The sequence below is a fragment of the Sinocyclocheilus grahami genome, unplaced genomic scaffold (assembly GCF_001515645.1).
Source record: "Sinocyclocheilus grahami isolate Dianchi unplaced genomic scaffold, SAMN03320097.WGS_v1.1 scaffold1314.1, whole genome shotgun sequence".
In the NCBI taxonomy this organism is placed as follows: Eukaryota; Metazoa; Chordata; class Actinopteri; order Cypriniformes; family Cyprinidae; genus Sinocyclocheilus; species Sinocyclocheilus grahami.
In genome coordinates, this window is record NW_015506493.1 from 203,827 (window position 1) to 226,591 (window position 22,765).

The following is a 22,765-nucleotide window of genomic DNA, read 5'->3' on the forward strand; positions in this document are numbered from 1 at the left end:
AGGTCCCGTCCACAACCTGTTGAGCTCCACATGCACCTCCGGGAAGAAAGGCGGGGCTCTGAGAACCAGCGCAGACCACCCCAAGAACCAATCGTGCAACCTTGAGGGCTCGGGACACGGTGGAAGTCTCCACTCGAGCCCTACCCCTACGGCGGCCCGGGAAAGCATAGCCATTATTTCTGGATCCGATTCAGGCATTGCTACAGTCCCAGAGGAGAGCAGCGCAGCCGAATCTTCCTCTCCAGAAAGCTCTGGCTCACCCTCCGATGTAGCAATCGACATATGGTCGCTGGGAGGAGCACGCACATTCCATTGGAAGCACAACTGGCTGTGGAGTGCCTCAGCCCGCCTGCGCTACTGCCTGAAGTAGCCCCCCCCCGGCTGCCGCCATGAGGAGAACTAGATCAAGGCAGAGGCAACGGAAGTCCCCCCCTTGAGGAAACGGAGCTTGGCCCGTGACTCCGAGATGATCATCTTCCCGCAATGAGAAGATGACTCATCCACAAACGCCACCTCAGCGTGCTACATGCCCAGGCACGTGAGGCAGCGATCGTGACCATCACCCAGCGCCAGATAACAACCGCATCCAGAAACGCCCGGGTAATACGTTGTCTATAGCAAGACCCACATCGCCTTTACAAAGACGTAATGTCAAGTTTGCCACGCAACGTCGTCTTTAAAAAGACACACCCGAAATTGCTCTTTTAGGGGAAAAAGCTCTTTTAGCGTGCTGAGGCGCACAGGGGAGATGATCATCTGCAACACAAACTCTCAGTAGAGTAGTCAGGAGCAAAACGATGTGATCGCTCGGCTCCGAAGCGAAAAGCTGAATATGCGCTGTATCTGCTAAGCTGAATATGCGCTGCATCTGCATGCCAATGTGCATTGGCTCATTTAGTTTACATTCAAAGTGGATTGGTCTCTCTAAGCGAGATCCCAATTTCATCGGTCATCCGACGTGACGTTGAGAGTGACAGACTGAAAGGGAACTATTTTATTCCAAATCCATTCCCTCTTACGGATTTAATTCTCTCTTTCTCCCATGCATACCTGGGGACAAACACCCTAACTTTACTCCGGTCTGGATGAAGGCGTCTAGATTTAACAAGCTAGTAAGGAGCTTTGAGCCAACAGCATGGCAGCACCACTAGTCGAAACTGATTTAACTGTAATCTTCATCATGATGGATGAGTTAAAAAGAGTTATAAATAAAGACTGACTCTAGCTGAGAAGAGATTGATATGTAAGTTTCCCTTAAAGTAGACTGTTTTATGGTCCTGTGTCAGGTTTTAACCACCTGCCGATTGGCTGAAATCCTTTTCCATTGATCATATTTTAATACTGTGATGGGTGTCTGAATGGAAAACATTTTAACTACACACAACCCCAGGTCTCCGGTATTCTACTTGAAAATAATTGCATTGAATAAGAATGGGCATTGCCCTAAAAGATTTGGGAACATTTTATAAAACCACCTTAGATTATAAATTAAATATTTGCATTGCATTATACCTGCGATTAAAGGAAAGGCCTGGTCTGGCTTGGCTTCATAAATTTATCTTTTTATACTTATAAACTCTCAATAAATAATGTCCACTGGGTACAGTGGGTACAGGGTACACTGGGTACAGGGTACAGACAAGAACAGTAAAACAATTACAGTAAGGAAAGAAAGAAAATATACAAATGGTGGAGTTCAGTTTGAAAATAGATACAATTCTTAAAGTAATGTCAACTCTGTTACCATTCTAACTCCATTTTATTACAATAAATCTGTCAAAATGACAATATTTTCAGGAAGTGACGTGAACTCAAATCAATGTCATGTAAATGTCAACTGTTTTTAATAGGGGACAAGCTTAGAATGTCAATTCCCATATTTTTAAATAGGAAATGATTACAAAAAATAAGAATTTTAGTTTTGTTAGTATTAAATTACTAAGAACCATAGAATGTCACTGCGGTTAGCACAAAGCAGGTAATGACTAATTGAACTATAAAACTGTCAACCATGTTACCATCATAACTCCCTTTTATTACAATAATTATTTCAAAATTACATCATCATACTTTCAGGAAGTAAACTCTGCAAAGTCAAATAAATGTCTCCTGTTTTACTATTAGAAAGCAAGTGTAGAATGTCAACCCTGTTACCATGATTTGAAATAGTAAATGATTACTAAAAATGAAAATTTTATTTTATGTCTATTAAATTATATTAAGAACTCTGGATTATTATAATGTTCAGCACAAAACAAGTAATGTCTAACTGTAAAACTGTTTGAATCATAACTCTTTTGTTACAATAATTCTATAAAAATTACATCCTGCTTTTAGGAAGTGAACTCTGTAAAAGCAAGTAAATGGCTCCTGTTTTGTCAATATGGGACAAGCTTACTGTGTCAACCCTGTTACCATCATTTTCTAATGATACATTTCTATTTATGTCAGGATTCAAATCTTTTTCTACAAATAACCTGGGAGTATCATCATGGTAAGAACAAAGCAGGAAATATCTAACTGAAAACTGTAAAATGCCAACCCTGTTACCTTTTTGAGGGTCTATATTAATTTAGATTTAGATGTCATAATGCAGTTTATCAACACTGAGAAACATTCTGTGTTTGAAAGAATGTTTAAATTTGTAAATAAATGTGCACTTTATATTTTAAAATTGTAAGTGTAAGATCCTCTTGCATACAGTGGCCCCAAAATATATTTGGGCACTTGAGAGACACAAAAATGTTTGAATGCCATTGTGTAAGAAATATCAAAACCAAAATATCCAACCCAATGGAATTTATTTTGAAGAAAGATAATACAGACTTTTAAAGTAATATATTTCACAAAAAGAAGACTGATCGATTCCAGGACACAAAAAGAATACATCCATTTTCATACATCCAATAAAAATCACCATGGGTACAGTTGTTTCAAAGTAACTGTAAAGTTTGTTTGCAAACACAGATTTGTTTGATATTTTGTTACCTAATGCAATGAAAGTTTAAGTGTTACTTAAGTGTCCAAATACATTTGGGGTCTGCTGTACAAAACCCTTCACTCAAATAGCACAGGACGGCTAAGCCGAGATATCACTGCAAGCCATGCGCATTCAGTTATTCCTCCAGCGCTGCAGGATTCATGTCTTCATAGGAATGTAGATAGCGAAAAAAAAATCACATTTTAACAAAATCCCCAAATTTATGTATCTGAAGACAGCCATTATTCTTGGAATTTCCATTCAAATAACTTCTGTCATCTATTTAGTTCTTTTTAATTATGGACCTTTCTTCCATCCTTCATGCAGTTAACCCTTGCTTTCTGGTGTTCATTATATTGCATAAAATGTGTAAAAAATGCCAATTCCATGTGCTTAATTGGCTCAACCTCCAAGATGTGAGACATCCCACAGCTTTAAGCAATTTACCCCCATTTTTTATACTTTCAGCTTCTCAAGACTTGGAGAAATACCAGTGGACTTAAAGTTGCCTCCAATCATAGCCTTGAGACCAGGTGAGAGACTGGGAGCGGAAGGGTTATTCTGCGTCCCTCCCATCCTGGACGCACCCCACCATCCCCTCCACCCCAACAGCTCTGACCTGCGTAGATGGCTATAAAAGAGACAGTGACTCTGGCGCATCTCAGCATCACCTGCGCTTTCATCCTGAAGAAGGAAAACCAGGCAAAGAAAAGGAACAACGATGCACTCGCTACTAAAGGTCACTGTTCTGCTGTTTTGCGTTCAGGCTGGAGAAGGACACTGGCTTAGAACGCTACAGGGTAAGATTAGGGGTCATGCCCTTTGGGGAGAGGGCAACTAAATCTCTGAAAACTTATTATAGGATTTTTTCTTCTGTAGAACACAAAAGATATAAGAAAATGTATCAGTGGGTTTTTTGTTCATACAATAAAGACTTTCATTGTATGGACAAAAACAGTTAAATATGCACCAAAATATCTTCTCGAGTCCTACTAACATAAATGTTATCTCAAATCATGAGACTTTGCTGGAAAGAGTTGGGCTTTTACTTTTCTAAGTTATCAGATGATTTTCGTATGGCAGACAAACTGGCTGAAAATATTTACTAAAAATTACACTAAAAACACTCTTATGACTCTTATGATTTGAGCCAGTAAGCAACCTCCGACAACACCTTATCAACCACATATCGATGCAGTAAAAAAACATCCAAACATATTAACAACCATTTATCAACTTTCTGGCAACCTCTTACAACATTGTTTTGCACAAACAGAATGCAAAATTGTATTTATTTTTTGCTCATTCTTTTTCAGACACGGACCTCCGTGATGAAGAACGTAGAGGAGGTGATGGTGAGGCAAAGGAGGGTTCAGGGAGGCAGTTGGAAAGGGCGATTCGGTTGCCCCGCAGCGCTGAGTCCCCATGTGCTCTGCACTCCATCCTGCTGCAGGTACGAGACCTCAGGTTGGGCTATGACTCGGACGAGACAGTGCTATTTAAGTACTGCAGCGGGACCTGTCCTCGGCTCGCCTCCAACCACGACCTCACGCTCGCCAATCTCCTGCAAAGCGGCATCCTTCAATACACCGGCCATTGGCACCATCAGCCATGTTGTCGCCCCACACACCACGAAGACATAGCCTTTCTCGACAACCACCATCGCTGGCACAAAGTGGAGAAACTCTCCGCTGCTGCGTGCGTCTGTATGGGCTAGAGACGATGGTGGCCAGCCAAAGACTGTCTGTTGGTTTAGAGACTGTACAAAGTGCCTTGAAGTAAAATAAGGGATGTTTAAGGTACGTTAATTCAGGAAGTAATAATATGTATGTATTAAAATGTATCAAGATGTGTATGTCGCTTTCTCTGATGACATCAGCTAATATTGTGTTTGAGAATGTTAAAACGTTCAGTTTTGGTTAATGACAACACAATGACGTGTTTGAGTGGCCAATTCTGAGTCAAGATTGATCTGACGAATTGTCCATCTGAACCAAAAATGGAAGATATTTATGTGTTAATAAATTATTTATTTATTTGAAAACCATTTTTACTACCCAATAAATTATTAATCTTTATTTTTCTTCTTGTAAATATGTACAGTTCTGATTAAATATACAAACAGAAGTTGTTTGTTTGGTTAACTAACTATACTCTGATTACAATAATGAACTGTATATAAACCTGTGAGCAATAGCTATTAAGATATTTTAAAAAAATAACTATTTGCAATTTTAAAAAATGAAGTATATTTTTTATATTTTATTAAGCTTTTTTTATTAACATACAAAATATGTATAACAATCAAACTGATACAAAATAGTAATTCGCACTTCATCTTCAATGAGTCCTGCTCATGTGTTTGGTGTTCAACACACACTACTCAGCTTAACTGTCTTCCACAGCTGCAGTCTCTGGCTCCGCCCCCCACACCTGAACATGCCCCTCCATAGAAGTCAAAAGGCGGGGCTCCGTTGGATGAAAGGACAGTGATTGGACGACAGCTTTCCCAACAGGCAGCTTTAAAGTCAGGGAGACCTACAAGTAGAGATTACAGGATGACAGCTTTATTGCTCATATTTAACGACTTTTTTGTCACTATTTTCTCTGTTGGTCATGTGACTTATTCTGCCCACCTCCACTAGATCCCAGAAGTAAACATGGCCATCTTCTGAACAGCTCAGAACATGCGTGTCTTTATCAGACAGACAGCAGTCAAGCTTATAGCCTTTATTGACATGACCGGAGTACCTGTGAAGGGACACCATAGACACACACATTATAATACATTAATGTAGTGTATTATTTTATTGTTCCAAATAACAAACATTTTAACATGAATTACATTGTTTTAGAAAAGTATTTATTTTTCAGTATGAAATGTAAATTTATTTTACTGTTACATTTAACTAAACATTTCAAAATAAACCGCTTTAAATACGTATGTTAATTTGAAAAGTGATTTATTTATTTTACTGTCATGTTTAAATACACCTTTTTTTCAAAATAAGTATATATCACAGTTTACTTTATTTGTTCATTTGTAAAGTGATTTATTAATTTTGCTGTTTATGCTTTTAAGCATTAATAAAATTAATGAATTAATTTTGAATTAATAATCAATTAAAATTAATTAATAAAAACAGTTTTAAATATACATAATTATTTGTTAATTTGAAAAATGATTTATTAATTCATTTTACTGGCATGTTTATATTTTTTTTAAAGCATATTTTTTTGTAATTTTGAAAAGTTATTTTATTATTACATTTAACCATGTTTTTAACAAATTAAATCATTTTAAAAGTCTACTGTTACTTTTAAATGTTTTAAATGTACATATTTATTTGTCATTTGTCAGAGTGATGTATCTACATCCATTATTTTTAAATGGCACTCAAATTTCTCCATATGTTGGACCTCTGGCAACTAGTATTGATAATTTTAAAACTAGTTTTATTGTATTTATGTAGTAGATTGATCTGTGTTGTACATACTCCCCCAGCATCTCCCCTGAGCTTTTGTCCAGCAGGCGCACCGTAGAGTCCAAACTAGAGCTAAGTGTGCACTGACCGTCCCGACTGAAACACACACAAGTGATGGGACCTGTGCAGCAAAACAGTCACACAACAGATGCATGTTAAGACATCACACAGTGCAAAAAGCGTGTTCTCATTCCCTCATGTGTGAAATAACTCACTTCCAATGAAATCGACATGAAGCTGCCCCATTCGTAGATCATATCGCCTCACTCTTCCATCCACAGACCTGATATACAACACAATACAGTCACTTCTACAAATTCAAACCTCAGATTACTTATATTCCAACATCATATCCTAAGTTTGGTTCTGACCCAATCAAAAGCTCATGCTCTGACACTTTCAGGCTGCTTATGCCATCCTGAGCCTCGTCCAGGATCTGGATCGGCTCATACCGCCTGGATCTAGTGTCCCAACACCGAACAGTCCCATCAATGGAGCCTGAAACATAAAGAAATAGTGAGATTGAGATTCGGCCGTCATTATTCCCATATGATTAAAGCCAAGTCTGACTCACCAGACAGCATCACAGTAGCCTCCTCATTAAACTGCACACAGTTCACTTTCTAGGGAACGAGCACAAAATATTTTTAGTGAAATCGCCTATTTAAAATATATTATATTTATTTACAATAATATACTGCAATTGAGATATCTGTCTTAAGCCGGGCTCACACTGTGCAATTTTTATTAGTCCTTTGCAAATTGTTGCTTGTCACATTATATGAAAATGATCCCCATGTCACACTGTAGGATCTCAGTTGTCATAATGTCAGACTGTACGACATTCAAGACGCGACAAAAACAGACGTACACAAGGGCTGTGTCCGAAATCGCCCCCTATACCCTCATTCACTATTCCCTACATTAGGACACTAATTCAGTTCACTAGAAGGAGTGATTGAAAACGAGTAGTGAATTCGGACACTGAGTGCACCGGAAGGAATGCCGCTTTTGCATAGTTTGTGCTTGCTGTTTATTAATCATTTGAAACTAGCAGCTCCAGTAGTAAGATTAAAGGATTCATCTTGAACTCTGTCACGGAAATTATGTATAAACCCTAATCAAACAATTTAATAATCAATTTACAATGAATTTATACCCGTGTTGTACATTATGCTGTACGCCATGGATGTGTGCTTTGTAAAAATGAACGGATTGATTATTCAGTTGCGGGTGCCATCTTCTGGCGAGATGCGGGAATTCATTCGGCGCGTGACTCTCATGGTGCATTATGGGCATTCTCTAGCCGTTGAGCGTGCACCAGTTGTACACTCGTTTTTGCAGTGCATTGTGGGATTGAATGAGTGCACTCGAGAACGTCCACTATGGTTTCGGACACCACTAAAAATAGCTGTTCCCTCAAATAGTGCCCTATTTAAGGGTATAGGGGGCGATTTCGGACCAGCCAAGAAGACTTGTCCGGAATTTTACGCCATCAATCCGTGACCCGTGTTCTCTAGCTATAATGGTAGCTAGCAAACAAAAGCAATATGTAGCGTTAGTTTTGTTAATTACATGCCTTGATAATAAAAACCACAAAAAAAACGAAGATGACGTGTGTGGAGCAAGTCATGGCTGGACAAAAGAGGTCTTTATGGACTTCCAGTTCTACAGAGCGAATTTGAGGTAATTTTGTTATTCGAGTTTAAACATCCTGCCCCTTAAATAAACTCTTTTGAAAAAAAAACGTGTTGTACTGTCCACCTGACTCATTTTGACATTTTCACTGAGGTGGTTTGAAGTTGCCGCGCTAATTGCGTTATCAGGTTCAGCGCTCCTATTGGTTCTTGGTTTGATGGCGGTCGTAGGAGAAGTCACACTGCAGGAAAGTGTCTGAAATCTTCTGACACTGCCAGAATTTAATCAGAGGGAAAAATTTATTGCAACGACCATTAATCGGCTGTCGGTGAACATGTAAAACCAGCAATCAAAGACAACAGATTGTAGCCTAAGATTATAGAAATCTTTTAGGATTTCCAAAAATTGTCTCAGACAACCAAATCGTGGCCAAAATCGCACAGTGTGAGCCGGGCTTTCTTGGCGGGAAACTGCAACGGTAATGGTCTCACCCCGGCGTGCCCGCGAAGTTTGCGGGTCACCTGACCAGACGCCACATCCCACAGAATGACGGTTTTATCCGAGCTGCAGGAGCACAGCTGACTGTTGTCGAAAGAACTGCGAAAGGTAAGTGAAATTAAGCAAACCAAATACAACAGCGATGGTATTTCAGTATAATGTTACGCAGAAACATACCTGTCCACGTCCAGCACTTCATATCCGTGGCCGGTGTAAGTCTTCAACAGAGTCCCGCGACTCGCACTCCACAGCTTCAGAGATTTGTCACTAACGCAGAAACATACCTGTCCACGTCCAGCACTTCATATCCGTGGCCGGTGTAAGTCTTCAGCAGAGTCCCGCGACTCGCACTCCACAGCTTCAGAGATTTGTCACTGCCGCAGGTCAGCACATAATTCCCATCAGCTGGAGGAACGTGTAAAATTTAGAAACAAGAACCATTTCATTGTATATTCAGGTCAAGGTCTTTCTAAGTGTTATAATGCAGGTATGAAACAGCAGCATCACGTGGTAACTGTTACTTTTCTCAGCGCTAGTCTGGAAGAACCAATTAGAATCGTTAGTGATTACCGGGGGGGGGACATTTTATAAGTCTATATATACTCTTTTGGGTTGAACATTTTTAATGACAACTGCTAGTAACATTTTTTATTTAATAATACTATGTGCGATAATGGATATGGATAATGTGGATAATAATGTTAATAATATGGCCTTACCGTTGAAGCGCACGGCTCTCACGGCGCCTTGCTGACACTCTATAGTCCGCAGAAGATGCTGCGGCAACTGAGGCACTTGAGGACGCGGCTGCGGAAACGCCATTACTATTTCCACAGCTTCAGATATATACTAATAATAGGCATAATATGTACATATGAATCGGTAACACTACGACAAGCTCAGAACTACTCCACAAACTGCATGAAAACAGCGTTTTCTTCCGCGGAATGTGTTCAAGCGATACGGGGCTCGATATCGCCATCTGATGTTTCGGAGGACTTACGAAAGTTCCCCTAAATCTTGATTAAATAGCACCCCAAGTCATTTTTGTTTGCATAATTTGTAACTTTTCTTCAGGATGGCATTGTGTTGATTTATTGTGGAGGTTTAGACCTACATATTATTATTTTTTAGTTTCATGCTTTTCATCATAACCAGATATCAGTGCATTTGATGGAAAATGCATCTACATTTACACAAAAAAAAATTATAAATTAATTTTGATCAAACCCTATTCTGCATCAGAAACCAGATATGTTGTGCATGCCTAAGTATTTTTCTATATAATGATTATCGGAAATAAAAGGTTATTTTCACATTCTATACACTAAAGATACATGATACCGAGTAATAACAACAACAAACAGGACACAAAATTGTGCAACACTATTTTACTTAACCATAAAGTCAAGAAGAAATGGACCAGATCACGTATACAATCAAATACTGTGAACAATCTGTTGGTTAGCTGTTAGAAAATAGATGAATCGTTGAATAACTTCCCACCCACATCATAAACATATGACTGATTCCCATAATGTCTCTGTATGAATCAAAATAGCTATTTACAATGACTGAATTATCAAAGAGTTTGCTGTACAGATTACAAAAAAAGTTAACCCGAGTTTCACCTTACGTTACTTGGCATGTTTTACTAACAGACCAAAAGAAAAAAAAACAACAACAAATAAAATGCCATATATTGTGTATTAAAGTTCAACTTTAAAGTTCAATCCAAATTCTTTGTATCCGACTAGAAATGTAATTCTAATTTGAGGAGAAAAAAAATCTAGCACTCATTATTATCCCAAACTGGGGATTTTTATAAACGGTAACTTTAAAAATAAATACAGACATACCAACCACAAGCTAAGAAAAACAGGTCAAAAACACTGGCTTAAGAAACGCAGCTTATTTCTTCTTGCCCTTGGTGGCCAAGAGCGCAGGGTCAATCTGATCTGGACTCAGTCCTTTGACGGAGAACAGACGCGCAGCCCGTTCCTGCAGTGTCCCTCCACACTTTATCCCTCGTTCCATCAGCTCTTTCTTCAGCCGCTCCAGACCCAAAGCCTCCAGCTGCTCCGGCCCACTCACAGATAGCAGATCCAACGGTCCCTCCGCCTGAAGGGAACGAAAGACAGGTCAGTATTATCAAAAAACATTTCCAACATGAATATCCACATCAGAAGCAGGACATCTCACCTCTTCCTGTGCCTGACTGCTCTCGGCTGGGCCGCTTGGTGCTTCTGTGGGCGCAACCTGCGATTTATCCTCTTCTGTGCTGGCGTTTTGGCTGGTTTCAGCTGTACACTCTTTTTCGGCCTCCTTCTGAACCTCCTCCTCTTCCACCGGTGTTGGGTAGCTCGGTGCGGGACTCTGGGAGGAGGAGCTGCTGGGCTGGTCCTGAGGGTCTGTCCTCTCACTCTCTCTGGTGGCAGAAGGCGGCACAGCTGGTTTGGGAACATCTGAATTACATGAAGCCACAGAGGTGGATGGAGAGACCTCGTGGTCACTGTCTTCACTTCCTTCATCAGAGCTGCCCACATCCTCCAGTCCTCCAAGGCCAGTCCTATTAAATATAAAGAAAGGCATATTACAATTAGCAATTTTGTAATTCTAGTCCGCAAGATTAGCATTTTCTTCACATGTGAAATCAGCTCACCAGAAACATTTCTTCTTTGCTTTCTTTTGGCTGTCTGTTGGTGTTGGACGCTTGTGACTCGGCCCCTCGTCCGCCTTGACGAGACCACTAGAGGAAGCCTGCATGCCTGAAGGATAGCCAATTTTATTTTCAACTTTTACCTTTACTGTCAAGAATAATTAGGGTAGGGTAACATACTTTAATTTACAATATGCAACATTAATAATAATAATATTTAACTTAATTATACATTCTAATTATAATACTTATGTATAAATTAATTTTAATGAATATAATTATTATAATACTGTTATAATCATGATAATACTAATTATTAAAAATATATGTATATATTCTCTGATTTAAATCTTAGTATAAAATATTATGATTAAAAGTGTGATTCATTTAAGTGAATTTAGGTGGTGTATTTAAAAAAAAAATTTTTTTTTAACAATATCTTCAAAAGACTTGTATCAAGACTTGGATGGGGTGCAGTGGTTTAACCCAGAGAAAGTCACTGAAGTGAAACAAATCAGTGCATTAATCTGCACAAATCCTTGTAGTGAACAAAATCAAAATAATTCACTCAATAGGATGAAACTAAATATGTAGATAATGCTGTTTATTGCTATTTATCTTTCTTCGGTGTGTAAATGTGTCCTAGCACTACCACAAGACAGTAGATATATCTAATTTTATTTATTTATTTATATATATATATATATATATATATATATATGAATTCAAGGTACCTTTCAGTACAGAGTCCTCCAGTCTCTCTGAGAGGTCATGGCACTGCTGTTCATAATTAGTGTCTGTGAAATAATGTTTAGGCTCAGCCAATTTCCTCTGAATCCGCTCCAGGCGACGCTGCTCCTTCTCTGCCTCTCGATTCGCCTGTTTTTTCAGCCACTCTGCCATTCTACATACAAACACATACAAATTCAATTATTCATGAAATAACGTGACCTAATGGTGCATTAATCCATAAAACAAAAATTAAGACATAATCAAACAAGCATGCTAAAATGGATACGGTAATCATCATTACTCCTTCTCATGATTGACGTCGCGCAGTCTTCTTCCACTCAGATCTCTGCAGGCCTCACGATTAGTGGTCTTTTCGATTTGTGCACCGAGGGCCCTCAACATAGAGCCAAATCCTAGAAAACAAATGAGTTTAAAACATATTAAAAGAACAAAATCTTTATTAATAACTTTTAAATGCTCAAAGCTTTAGATAAATTCAATAAATTAAAAAGTAACACTGAAAGAGAAAATAAACACTAATGGAACTCTATCATAACTTTTATATACTTTTAGAAAGTTCCAAACTGTAAAGGTGTCCAAAATGGGGATATATTTATACCAAAGAATACCCTAATCATTATACTCTCCTTTAATTCCACATAACAATTAGCCAAATATTAATCATCCATCATATTCTAATATCTACAAGCTTCAAAAAGATAAACGTTGATGTTCTAGACAGAGTAGACTAATCTGTTTACCTCCTTTTCCTCCACATAACCGAGGCTCCACACGGTACACAACTCCAGACCGTAGCAACTCATTACTGGGAGATACTCGGCCATTACTCTTCACATAGAAATCCGTGAAAGAGACACCCTGAGAGAAAATAAAACACATTTTAAGTCATCTTAACCATATTCATCGAAATCAAACTGAATGACCAGCAGCACATTCGCTGAGTTCAGATCGCATGAACGTTTGACTAATGTAACCGCTGATCGACTCACCTCTTTAACGGTCAAATGCTCGATGAGATCGCTGACAGTCGAGCCCGGGGCGACAGTTGGGTTAATAAACCTCAAATTTGGTGAAATTACAAAGAGCTCCATGTTTTCTTCTCCTCTGTTCTCGAAGACGTGCTCATAAACGTCCGGAAAATTGTTCTTTTTCTTCTTCTTTAGTTTTTTGGCGCATAACAATCTAAATGTGTAGCGTCACCAACAGTACATTGCTGTTGTGCAGTCATGGTCGGAAAAATCTGTTACGCATTGCGTTAAATACGGAAGCCGAGAGAATTAGTCAAGTCCCACATTCATCCTTGTAAATGAAACCATCAAATAGAGAAATTGAGCAATATATCCAAGCTATTTTATCTTATAATATTTGCAAATCTTTTAAGACGGTAAACTCACGCTGCCTTTTTAAAATTTTATTTTGTTGATATAGGATATTTTGTCGATGTAATATTTTATTAGTAGTACTAGAATAGTTTTATATATTTTTTGCATAGTAACGAGCAGCATGAATCTAATACCACTTTAAAAGCATTTTAGTGAAAATCCCACGTTTCCCATCAATATCCCTCAGTGTTATGTAAGTTCTTATTTTGACATGTTCCCAGCGTTCTCTGCTGCGTATGACGTTTCAACATGGCGTCGCTCTGCAAGGTGATGCACAACGTGAGCTCAAGATCAGCTTTACTGCCAAAGCACTGCGTTTATATCACGCTCAGGCCATTATACAGCTCCGATGCGAGCGGAGGAGATGATAAATCACCCGAGAGAGTGAAGAGCGGGTTTGCTGCCGCATATGAGCTGCATTCGGACCTGCAGCAGAGCGGCGATCAGAGCGCAGCGGCGCGGATGAACTCCAGAGACGAGACCTCCTTCGCATCGCTCCTGCGGCACTCCGCGCTCATGCAGATGGGTCCGGCTAAAGACAAGATCGTCATCGGGAAAATCTTTCATATCGTCAATGACGATCTGTATATCGATTTTGGCGGAAAGTTCCACTGTGTGTGCAAGAGGCCCTCCACGGACGGGCAGAAGTACCAGCGGGGAAGCAGGGGGAGGCTGAGACTGGAAGATATAGAGTTGACCTCGCGGTTCCTGGGAGCGACCATCGATACGACGCTGCTGGAGGCGGACGCCACTCTGCTGAGACTCAGAGAGAGCAAAGAGACCAAGACAAAGGAGTAGCTACCATTTGAGAACACGCAGACTGAACTGTATGTGTGAACGAATGGACTCTGTATTGTGTATGTATGAGATATAACATTTTAAATTGCACCGCCACGGATTTGGATTCTTGGTTATTTGTCTGTCTATCTGTCTATCATACGTGTATAAATCTCTATAAATTATGTGTGTGCGTGTATATATATATATATATATATATATATATATTATAGGAAACATTTTGTATTATTGAGAATTCTATATTTATACACACTATGGAAGCCATTTTTCCATCACAGGTAAAAAATGTGCCTGTATGAAAACTAATTTTTGCTATAAAAAGTCAAAGTGTGGAGATATCAACTCAGAATTGCAAGTTTGCATCTTGTAGTTCGTACTCTATGGAATGTGAGAAAAGTCTGAATTGGGAGACTTAGACTAAGAATTGCAAGAAAAACAACACTTTTTTTCTCAAAAGCATACATGGTGACGACTGACGAGTGTAGCCTGATTATCACAAACAAATTATTCTTATGAACTGGTTCTTTTTGGCGAATTAAAACATAAATCGCAACCAGTGAAGCCTGATTCCTAAAATAATTACTCTTTTGAACGTGTTCTTTTTAGTGAATCAAGACATATTCAAGTATAATTGTGACTGAAATATAAATGAATCTGAATTGAAACAAAATGATTTAGAATAAAAAAAAAAAGAATTAAGAGCTTGTCAAATCAAATCTGGATCGATGCTCCTCCGGTTTATGTAACCAAAACATGCCATGGGCAAAGATTTTCAGAAGATTAACACAACATTAAAAACTCTTAATTACCAGCTGACTCCACGGCGAGGCGCATTTCATACGAGCTCATTGTGCCGGATTTGTCCAGATCAAACTGTCTGAAAATGCCCTGCAAATGAGAAAAATTAGTTTGAGTTGCCACCATACTACCCACAGGATGTAGGGAAGGTTATGTGACTTGTGATGCACCAGTCAGTTTCTCACCAACCACTTCCTAATTTTATTCCATAGAATCTGGAACTCCACAATTCCCAGCCGTGCACTGCCATCCTTCTGTGTTTGATCAGTCAAGGCCAACAAAATCAACCAAATGCTAACGTACCAAGAAGGTAAATTTAAACTTTATTTTCATTTCCTTTCATTAAGAAGCAGCATAAAAGAAAATATCTAGTGTAGCACAATTCCTTGAATATCCTATAAGATCTCAAGTTGTTTTTATATAAATAATTGCACAGCAAATCACAGTGATCATAAATGCCATCAAAATCATACACTGACAGGATAAAATAAAAATTAAATATCAAGGCTGTAACGGTGTAAATTTCAAATTCTAGGTTAAGCTACATATGCGAGGTACAGAAAAATAACCTACAGCATACGGTTAGTAGCATGCAGTTAATCATAAAGCTGTGTTAAGTTGCTCTCTGAAATGCTAGAATATATTTTTCCGTTAACATTTAGTGGTTCATAATGGATAAACGCATCTTGCATAATAAGGAAATCCCTTTTTCAATCAAAAAGCATATAGTGCCATAGGCTCATGTGATGGGGAATGTGTTTAAGGCAGTATGTACTGAATTGCTCAAGCATCTTTGGGTGTAATGGCTTAAAGCTGCAGTTGAGGGAGTAATTTTGTCCCTTCTAGTCCAGCACGATATGATCTTCACACATCAACCACACATGGTCAGGTACAGCCACTGTAGGAGAGAGCAAAAGAGCTAATGACTTTATTTACTTTTCTTGCGAAAATATACAGTATTAGGTTTTAATGAATTACTAATGTAATGTTCCACCATTTTAAAAAGTATAGGTGAACAGAAGCTAAGAAATGACCCACCTCACTAACACTGAGCTCTGCGATGCCTGAAACCTCTTTGTCCAGCTCTCTAAAAGTCCCTGTTGAAGACGACATGTTTAATGAGTCATTTTAGTGAAACATTAGCAAATCAACTTTTTTTTTGCAAAAAGAGAATGTGTAAATGACGTACTGAACATGGCCTCCAGTTTGACCAGGCAACAGACAAAGTTATCAAAGTCAATCGTATCTCCATCAGAATATCGCGCCACAATTATCTGATGTAGCTTGTTATTGAGTTTAAAACCTGAAGACAAAGTAAAGGCACAATATTAGGGCATGGTAAAATGATCGATTTTCACTGGTTAATCTAACAATCTTGGATCAGTTTTATACATATGTAGACATTTTTAATGCAACAAATTTATCATTTAAAGGAAGAGTAGTAGTTCATAGTCTCTTTTTGGCCTGTTTAGCCAAGCCCTCCATAGAACAAACAAAACCCTGAAAATGAATAAGAACACATATTATACAGACACTCCGTATTTAATGACATTAGATGATTAATTGCATTTAATAGATTATACTTTCAATAAAACAATTGCAGTGCGTTTGTAAAAGCTGTTTTTATGCATGTTTTGGCATGAGTTTTTGTTGCATTTACACAGTTTTGACCAGCAGGCTTCGCCAGCGTGTGGTATTTACAGAACTTCAAAACAGTGAATCATTTTGCAAAGCAGTTGGTTGTTGATTCAAAGCGTCAAATACGTTAATTTATCCCATCACTAGATTAAATGCAAACTTAATTTGAAATCCTAAAATCGATTTACTCAATACAGTCTCTGCGTGAGAACATATCTGTAAAGGTATGAGCCGGTTCACTTTAGTAAATCAAAAACATACAGCTCCATCAGTGTAGTCCGATTCACAAACTTTTATGAACGGTTCTTTTAAGTGACTCAAAAGCATACATGGTGACGACTGACGAGTGTAGCCTGATTATCACAAACAAATTATTCTTATGAACTGGTTCTTTTTGGCGAATTAAAACATAAATCGCAACCAGTGAAGCCTGATTCCTAAAATAATTACTCTTTTGAACACCTACACGACTCCAAACTGAACCCATCTGTCTTTAAGTCTCTGTCTGAAGAACACAGAAGAGCAGAGGTATTTCTCAAGTACACATAGACACAGACCAGACGTGAACACTTAAAAATGTCAGTTGAGCTTACGTTTGCCAACCACTCGGTTCAAAATGGTCCTGAGCTCATGAACTGAAATCTCCATGTCCTACAAGAGAGTTTAGATCAAGTTTAATCTAATGGAATACACAATGATATTAATGAAAACACACAGATAGAAACACACCTCTCCAGACAGCTGCGCAAACAGTTTTTTAAAAGAGTCTTTTATGCCCTCCTCTGAAACCTCCTGTGGATAAGACATTTTGAAGTTTTTTTGTTTAGTTTTTTTGAAGAAAATGTGAGCAGTATGAGTTTTGTTGGTGGTTTTCAGGTCAGAGCCATGTGGTAGCTAAGGTTATTTTAGTGTTATTTAAATAACAGAAAAATCCTTACTTCATCTTCCAGGTTAAATGAAATCTCATCATCCATTTCTCTAAAAAAAAAGAAAGACATTTGTTCTCTATAAAAGTGATGCTGCACAATTTAAAAAATAACAGCACATAAGCTAGTCAAAAAAAAATTACATACAAAAATATTTATATCTCTGTTTAATTTAGTTGAACAGTTGAGTTACTTACTGAGTTTTTGACTGTTTCTCAGTGAAGACTCGCAGCACGAAATCGGCCTCTTTTCCAGCCTCAAAAGTTGAAGGGACTATGAGATACTCGCCAGGTGGCAGCTTCAGTCGTGTGCTGACTTCCCGCAGGTTAATGAAGGATTCTGAGCGTGCGCAGGATGAGTGACGCAAGAAAAAGTCCTTCTTGAGATGAACGCTCTGGGAACCACGAAACTAAGAAACAGAAGAAAGAGCTTATATCACGTTGTTCGCTTTCAAAACAATTAGAAATTGAATGTAATTTAGAGGTGAAGTGTGTAATTTCTGCATAACCAAACAGGTTTGAAAAAAAATGGTTGTTTTCCAACAGGTTTCCTGAACACTTCCCTGTCTGTCATTGGTCAGCCAAACATAGCTACACCCCAACTTCACGCCATTGGTTGAGCCACTGTTGCTATGCTGGGTTGGCCAAAATACTCAAACAAACAGAGCAATGTATTGAAAACACCACAGAGAAACAGTCTTTATACATTTAAGGAAAATCAACCAAAAATGGCTAAATTAAAGTCTCTGCATATTACAAGTATTTTAACATTAAAAAAATGACACACTTCACCTTAAATTAATACTGAAAATATTTAATACCTCTTCTGGTACCTGAATAAAAGACAATAAATGAGTCAAAATAATGATATTTAATTATATTTAAGTGTGTTACTGTTGTATCTCAGCTTTTGTCCTCCAACCTCATATAAAGCGAAGCCAATGGTGTGCATATCCTGCCCTTGCTTGCGGTAACGTCGCCTGTCCTTCTGCATCAAGGCCACCAGGAAGCTGCAGGCCACCTCATCATCCTCAGGATCATCATCTTCCTCCAGCAGCATGATCTTATATTGAGGGTTTATCCAGAATGTGTCTGATAAAAACAGACAATTAATGTAATGCAGTATGTTTTAGCTGATGCATAAGTTTAATTGGGTGAATTGATCTCACTGGGGTGGTTCCTGCAGCCCCCTGCTGTACTTCCTCTCCTCCAGGTGCCGTTAAACTTAATTGTGTTCCAGAAATTTTGAGAATCTTCACTCAGAGCATCTGGCGTGAGGTTACAGATCTCCAGACGAGAAAACTGACGTTTGAACTCCTGAAATGACATCCTAAAGTGGCCAGAGAACAGAGCGTCAGTAAAATTACATGAATGGAAATACAACATTTATACAGGAAATGGAAATGATCATTTAGTGCATAGAGTAGGGCTCCAAACTAATTTTCTCAAATTTTATGAAAAAATACACTTTTTACACTATAATTTATACATATGAAAAAAGTCAATGACTAAAAGACTCACTCAGAAAACAAAACAAAAAAACTTGAGGATGTAACCAACAGAGTCACTGATTGAATCAGTGAATGAATCTGAACAAGTCAATTCTGTGAACAGAACCAAAAGATTCAAGTGACTGGGATAAATAAAAATCCTCATTATTAGCAGTCACAGCTCTGCTGGGATGTGTAGTGGTTTGGTAATCAAGGTAACAGACACAGACTTGCTCACATCATGGAGTCAACTCTCGAATGCCAACATCTCAGAATCAAAAAAATTATTCTTTTTGGGACTGACACTTAGCCCTAATACACAGCGCCTAGTTAAAGGTGCGAGAACCATAAATACCAGATTTCTGTGGAAATTTACCAGAACTCGCCATCCTCCATGTGGTTGTTCATTTCCTCTCTCTCTGCTGGATCAATCCCATTCCACTCAGAAGAACTGAAAATGAAATAAAAGTGTTACATTATGAACATGTCCTGTATAAGAAAGTCTATCCAAATTCATTCTGATTGGTCAACTCACTTGTCACTCCAAGCTCCTGTCCACTCAACTTGCCCCCAAGGGTTTCGGATACGGATCAGCCTCTCTCTGCTGCCACGGAAATTCACCTAAAATATAAATATAGATGCAAATAATTAAAATTGTAAAATAATGAGCTCAAGATATATTTTAGAGGTGATCCTGACCTCTCTGAGACCCGTGACGGAGTATGCATGCCCCTTCACCAGCTTCTTAAAGGTTACAGCCTCCATATCAGAGGCACTAGTGATCTACCAGACAAATACACAAAAAACTGGGTAACTAGCTCCATAAATGTTGCATTGTGTCTCCAGGCCTGTAGTAGGCACTGTGGGGACTCACATCAATAGAGCAGCCCAACAGTGAGCCTCTCTCCAAGGCTTTGGCAATGATGCGGTGCAAGTCTTTGGGAGCTTTACGCAGTTCATACATCTCAGCCACTCCACCCGTGAAGTCCTCAAAGCCTTCGGTGGTGGAACCTCCCGAAAGAGCTTCATATGAGCCATTCAGCCTACAGGCACATACGCACATGTTATGGTCCCTAATAATCATATGAAAAGAATACAAGAGATTAAGAGACTCACTTGGCATAAGCTTTTTCCAGCAAGGCACTCCAAAACTCATTTCCCTCTGCTGAGTGAACAAACATCAGCTCTTTATCCTTCACAGGCAAACGGTCATCAATCACAATGTCCACCCACTCGCCAAACTGCCAGAACTGCAGAACATGGGGAAAAAAACATATTAGTATAACAAATACTGATAAAAATAGATTTATATTAAAGAAACATTTCACCCAAAAATTTTAATTTGCTGATAATGAATCAGACTGCAAATGACCATCCACGATGTGGATCCATCCATCCATCCATCCTTTATCCATCATAAAGAATGAGAGTCCAAACAGCTGATAAAAAAAATAAATCACAATTATCCACAAGTAATCCACACGCCTCCAGTACATATTTTAATATGAGTCCAGGGCTCATATTTTAGCCGAAAGCAATGATTTGAAGTTAAAATGTCCTAATGATGGATTTCTTTACAAACATGAAGGTAAAAATATCACTAGAAGTTAACTGATGGACTGGAGTCATCTGAATTACAGCACTTGTGGATTATTTTGATGTTTTTATCAGCAGTTTGGACTCTCATTCTGACGGCACCCATTCACTGCAGAGGATCCATTGGTGAGCAAGTGATGTAATGATACATTTCTCCAAATCTGTTCAGATGAAGAAATAAACTCATCTCCATCTTGGATGGCCAGAGGGTGAGTACATTTTCAGCAAATCTTTATTTTTGGGGTGAACTAAAATGTTAATGAAAATATTAAAATAGTAAATAATAAAAATAATTCATGAAAAGCAGAAGTTTAGAGTGTAAGAACTTTGTATTTGTATTATATCTGCTAATGTGTGTTCTACATTTCTGTCATTCATTAACAGTCGGCTGAGCACCTGGAAGTGAAAGATGCCGGCATACTCGTCCATAAAGCTTTGTCCATGAGGTACAACTCTGTGAAGCAGCCTGTCGTTTAAAGTCAAGGATGCAATGGCAGCTAACAGCCAACAGTCACCTGAGTAGAGAAAAATTACCACAGAAAATACAGTTACTGTTAAAGAACATTTATTTAAACTAATTCATATAGCATGTAAATGTTTTTTAGTATTATGTTTTAGTACTAAGTCTGCTTGATTGAACTGATGCATCTATCTATTTATCTCATACCAACTGGCTCGACCAATGACATGAGTTTGGGGCGGGGTTATCTATTTAGCCAACCAATGGCAAGGTGAGAAGAGTGTTGAGAGCTCAAACACAGGTATTATTTTTGCAATTACCTTTGGTGACAAAAAAAAGCCTGTTACCTTTACAAAAATGTACCATGGTTACCATATTTGTAGCCAATTATTTTTACTACTTTATTTTCATTCAGTTCAAATGGAAAAATAGTAACTATAATCAGAGGTGTAAAGTATTGAAGTAAATGTAATTAGTCACTGCACTTGAGTATCTTTTCGGGTACTTTGTAGTTGTACTGAGTATCAAAGATATTAGCAACTTTTACTCTTTACTTCACTACATTTTTGAATGAGTATCTTTACTCCACTACATTGGATATAGTTTACTTGAGGTTCTGTTATAAATGTGTTTATTAGAAACATTCATTTAAATTAATTAATTATACAAAAAAAAAGTTTTATTTATCATTATTGTAATGCTTGTAATGTCCATTTATAGTCTGGAATACTATGGCGTCCGAACGCCATAAGCTTCATATATTTCTCTGTTCACGCTCCACTTCATCTGCGAGTGAATTCAGCGATCTTATCAGATCTTGAGCTGCCATGTTACAAACGATCCAAACGTAACACGCTTCCGCCAATCCCTGCCTTGAAGCAATGAGTGACGGAGGGTGGGCGTGGTCAGCTCGGAATGCATTTTCAAATTGAATTTTGCTACAAGTATCCCTAGACTTCATTACATTTTTGAATGAGTATCTGTATCTGTACTCTTTACTCCACTACACTTGAAATGAGTGTTGCAGTTACACATTACATTTGGCATGGACTTAGCTTTTTCTGCAGCAGTTTATTTCTGCTACAAAAGACATGATAATGCCTATTACAGGTCACTGAAAGTACTGCATCTTGTGCGTTTTGCCCTTACTCACCCAAACTTGTCAACAAGGCTACTTTATGTGAATGCGAGTTCCTTAGCAAGTATTTGTGAATCACATGTGTTTTATATATGAGATGAGGACATGACTGCAGCCGGCAATGAGGCCCAAACCAGTACAGCCAGTGGAAGAAGGCTTCGGCTTTTTAATTTTACTTAACATTTTTATTTATCCATTATACTGAAGAGACCTTTTTGAAAGATATTGTTTTTTTTTGTAATTTTGAGGTTTTGAGTTTTATTTTGGGTTTTAGAAAATAAACGTGATTGCTCTCCTCACAAATCAACTATTTCTTGTTTTTGTTTCATGCTCTATGTGCCTTGCCCTGGACTTTTATGTCACTTCCTGTCTCCCGTGGTGTTTGTAGTCCGTTTGTTCATTGTTTGTTCATTGGTTCCCCTTGATTAGTCTCCCCAGGTGTGTCTTATCTTGTTAAGCTCGTTAACCCCCTGTGTGTATATATATATATATATATATATAGCCCTAGTTTTTCTTTAGTTCCTTGT

The 22,765-nt window shown here is 38.3% G+C and overlaps 5 protein-coding genes across 7 annotated transcripts in view; 2 read left to right on the forward strand and 3 right to left on the reverse strand.

Annotated features, from left to right (window-relative positions):
• LOC107569131 (persephin-like) overlaps positions 1-5,155 on the forward strand; it is a 19,509-nt gene extending 14,354 nt beyond the window's left edge. For all 3 annotated transcript variants that reach the window (XM_016255133.1, XM_016255131.1, XM_016255132.1), the window contains 2 exons: positions 3,449-3,780; positions 4,297-5,155. In XM_016255133.1, the coding sequence (XP_016110619.1) occupies positions 3,702-3,780; positions 4,297-4,697 (480 nt within the window). In that variant the 5' untranslated portion in view covers positions 3,449-3,701 and the 3' untranslated portion in view covers positions 4,698-5,155. The remainder of the gene's footprint in view (positions 1-3,448; positions 3,781-4,296) is intronic.
• A 122-nt stretch (positions 5,156-5,277) lies between these two features.
• wdr83 (WD repeat domain containing 83) lies at positions 5,278-9,584 on the reverse strand. The gene is made up of 9 exons (XM_016255124.1): positions 9,321-9,584; positions 8,886-9,006; positions 8,595-8,700; positions 7,040-7,088; positions 6,837-6,963; positions 6,681-6,748; positions 6,478-6,586; positions 5,617-5,731; positions 5,278-5,518 (listed from the first exon to the last, which is right to left on the reverse strand). The coding sequence occupies exons 1-9, from the start codon at positions 9,421-9,423 to the stop codon at positions 5,369-5,371; spliced, it is 948 nt and encodes a 315-aa protein (XP_016110610.1). The 5' UTR covers positions 9,424-9,584; the 3' UTR covers positions 5,278-5,368.
• Positions 9,585-10,511: 927 nt separating this feature from the next.
• On the reverse strand, positions 10,512-13,258 carry sde2 (SDE2 telomere maintenance homolog (S. pombe)). Its single transcript, XM_016255123.1, has 7 exons — positions 13,003-13,258; positions 12,754-12,871; positions 12,294-12,405; positions 11,995-12,164; positions 11,264-11,369; positions 10,804-11,170; positions 10,512-10,722 (listed from the first exon to the last, which is right to left on the reverse strand). Exons 1-7 carry the CDS (start codon positions 13,102-13,104, stop codon positions 10,513-10,515), a joined length of 1,185 nt encoding a protein of 394 aa, XP_016110609.1. The 5' UTR covers positions 13,105-13,258; the 3' UTR covers position 10,512.
• Positions 13,259-13,616: 358 nt separating this feature from the next.
• On the forward strand, positions 13,617-14,348 carry LOC107569126 (28S ribosomal protein S28, mitochondrial-like). Its single transcript, XM_016255125.1, has one exon. It carries the CDS (start codon positions 13,645-13,647, stop codon positions 14,191-14,193), a length of 549 nt encoding a protein of 182 aa, XP_016110611.1. The 5' UTR covers positions 13,617-13,644; the 3' UTR covers positions 14,194-14,348.
• A 3,024-nt stretch (positions 14,349-17,372) lies between these two features.
• LOC107569123 (calpain-1 catalytic subunit-like) overlaps positions 17,373-22,765 on the reverse strand; it is a 13,592-nt gene continuing 8,199 nt past the window's right edge. The window contains exons 3-14 of the mRNA XM_016255122.1: positions 21,037-21,155; positions 20,161-20,294; positions 19,919-20,087; positions 19,744-19,827; positions 19,580-19,665; positions 19,421-19,495; positions 18,724-18,884; positions 18,477-18,646; positions 18,376-18,387; positions 17,753-17,964; positions 17,568-17,605; positions 17,373-17,421 (exon numbers count right to left, since the gene is read on the reverse strand). Of these exons, the coding sequence (XP_016110608.1) occupies positions 17,596-17,605; positions 17,753-17,964; positions 18,376-18,387; positions 18,477-18,646; positions 18,724-18,884; positions 19,421-19,495; positions 19,580-19,665; positions 19,744-19,827; positions 19,919-20,087; positions 20,161-20,294; positions 21,037-21,155 (1,232 nt within the window). The 3' untranslated portion in view covers positions 17,373-17,421; positions 17,568-17,595. The remainder of the gene's footprint in view (positions 17,422-17,567; positions 17,606-17,752; positions 17,965-18,375; positions 18,388-18,476; positions 18,647-18,723; positions 18,885-19,420; positions 19,496-19,579; positions 19,666-19,743; positions 19,828-19,918; positions 20,088-20,160; positions 20,295-21,036; positions 21,156-22,765) is intronic.

Bases quoted from the DNA above. Each gene is read 5' to 3' on its own strand.
- wdr83 (XM_016255124.1), bottom strand. From the start codon at position 9,423: ATGGCGTTTCCGCAGCCGCGTCCTCAAGTGCCTCAGTTGCCGCAGCAT. The intron at 7,089-8,594 runs GTGAGACCATTA...CTCGTTCCCTAG, and splicing joins AACTTCGCGGGCACGCCGGG to AAAGTGAACTGTGTGCAGTT. The intron at 6,749-6,836 runs GTCAGAACCAAA...GTTGTATATCAG, and splicing joins GAGCATGAGCTTTTGATTGG to GTCTGTGGATGGAAGAGTGA.
- sde2 (XM_016255123.1), bottom strand. From the start codon at position 13,104: ATGGAGCTCTTTGTAATTTCACCAAATTTGAGGTTTATTAACCCAACT. The intron at 12,165-12,293 runs GTAATGATGATT...GTTTGTATGTAG, and splicing joins GACGTCAATCATGAGAAGGA to AATGGCAGAGTGGCTGAAAA. The intron at 11,171-11,263 runs GTGAGCTGATTT...TATATTTAATAG, and splicing joins GCAAAGAAGAAATGTTTCTG to GACTGGCCTTGGAGGACTGG.
- LOC107569126 (XM_016255125.1), top strand. From the start codon at position 13,645: ATGGCGTCGCTCTGCAAGGTGATGCACAACGTGAGCTCAAGATCAGCT.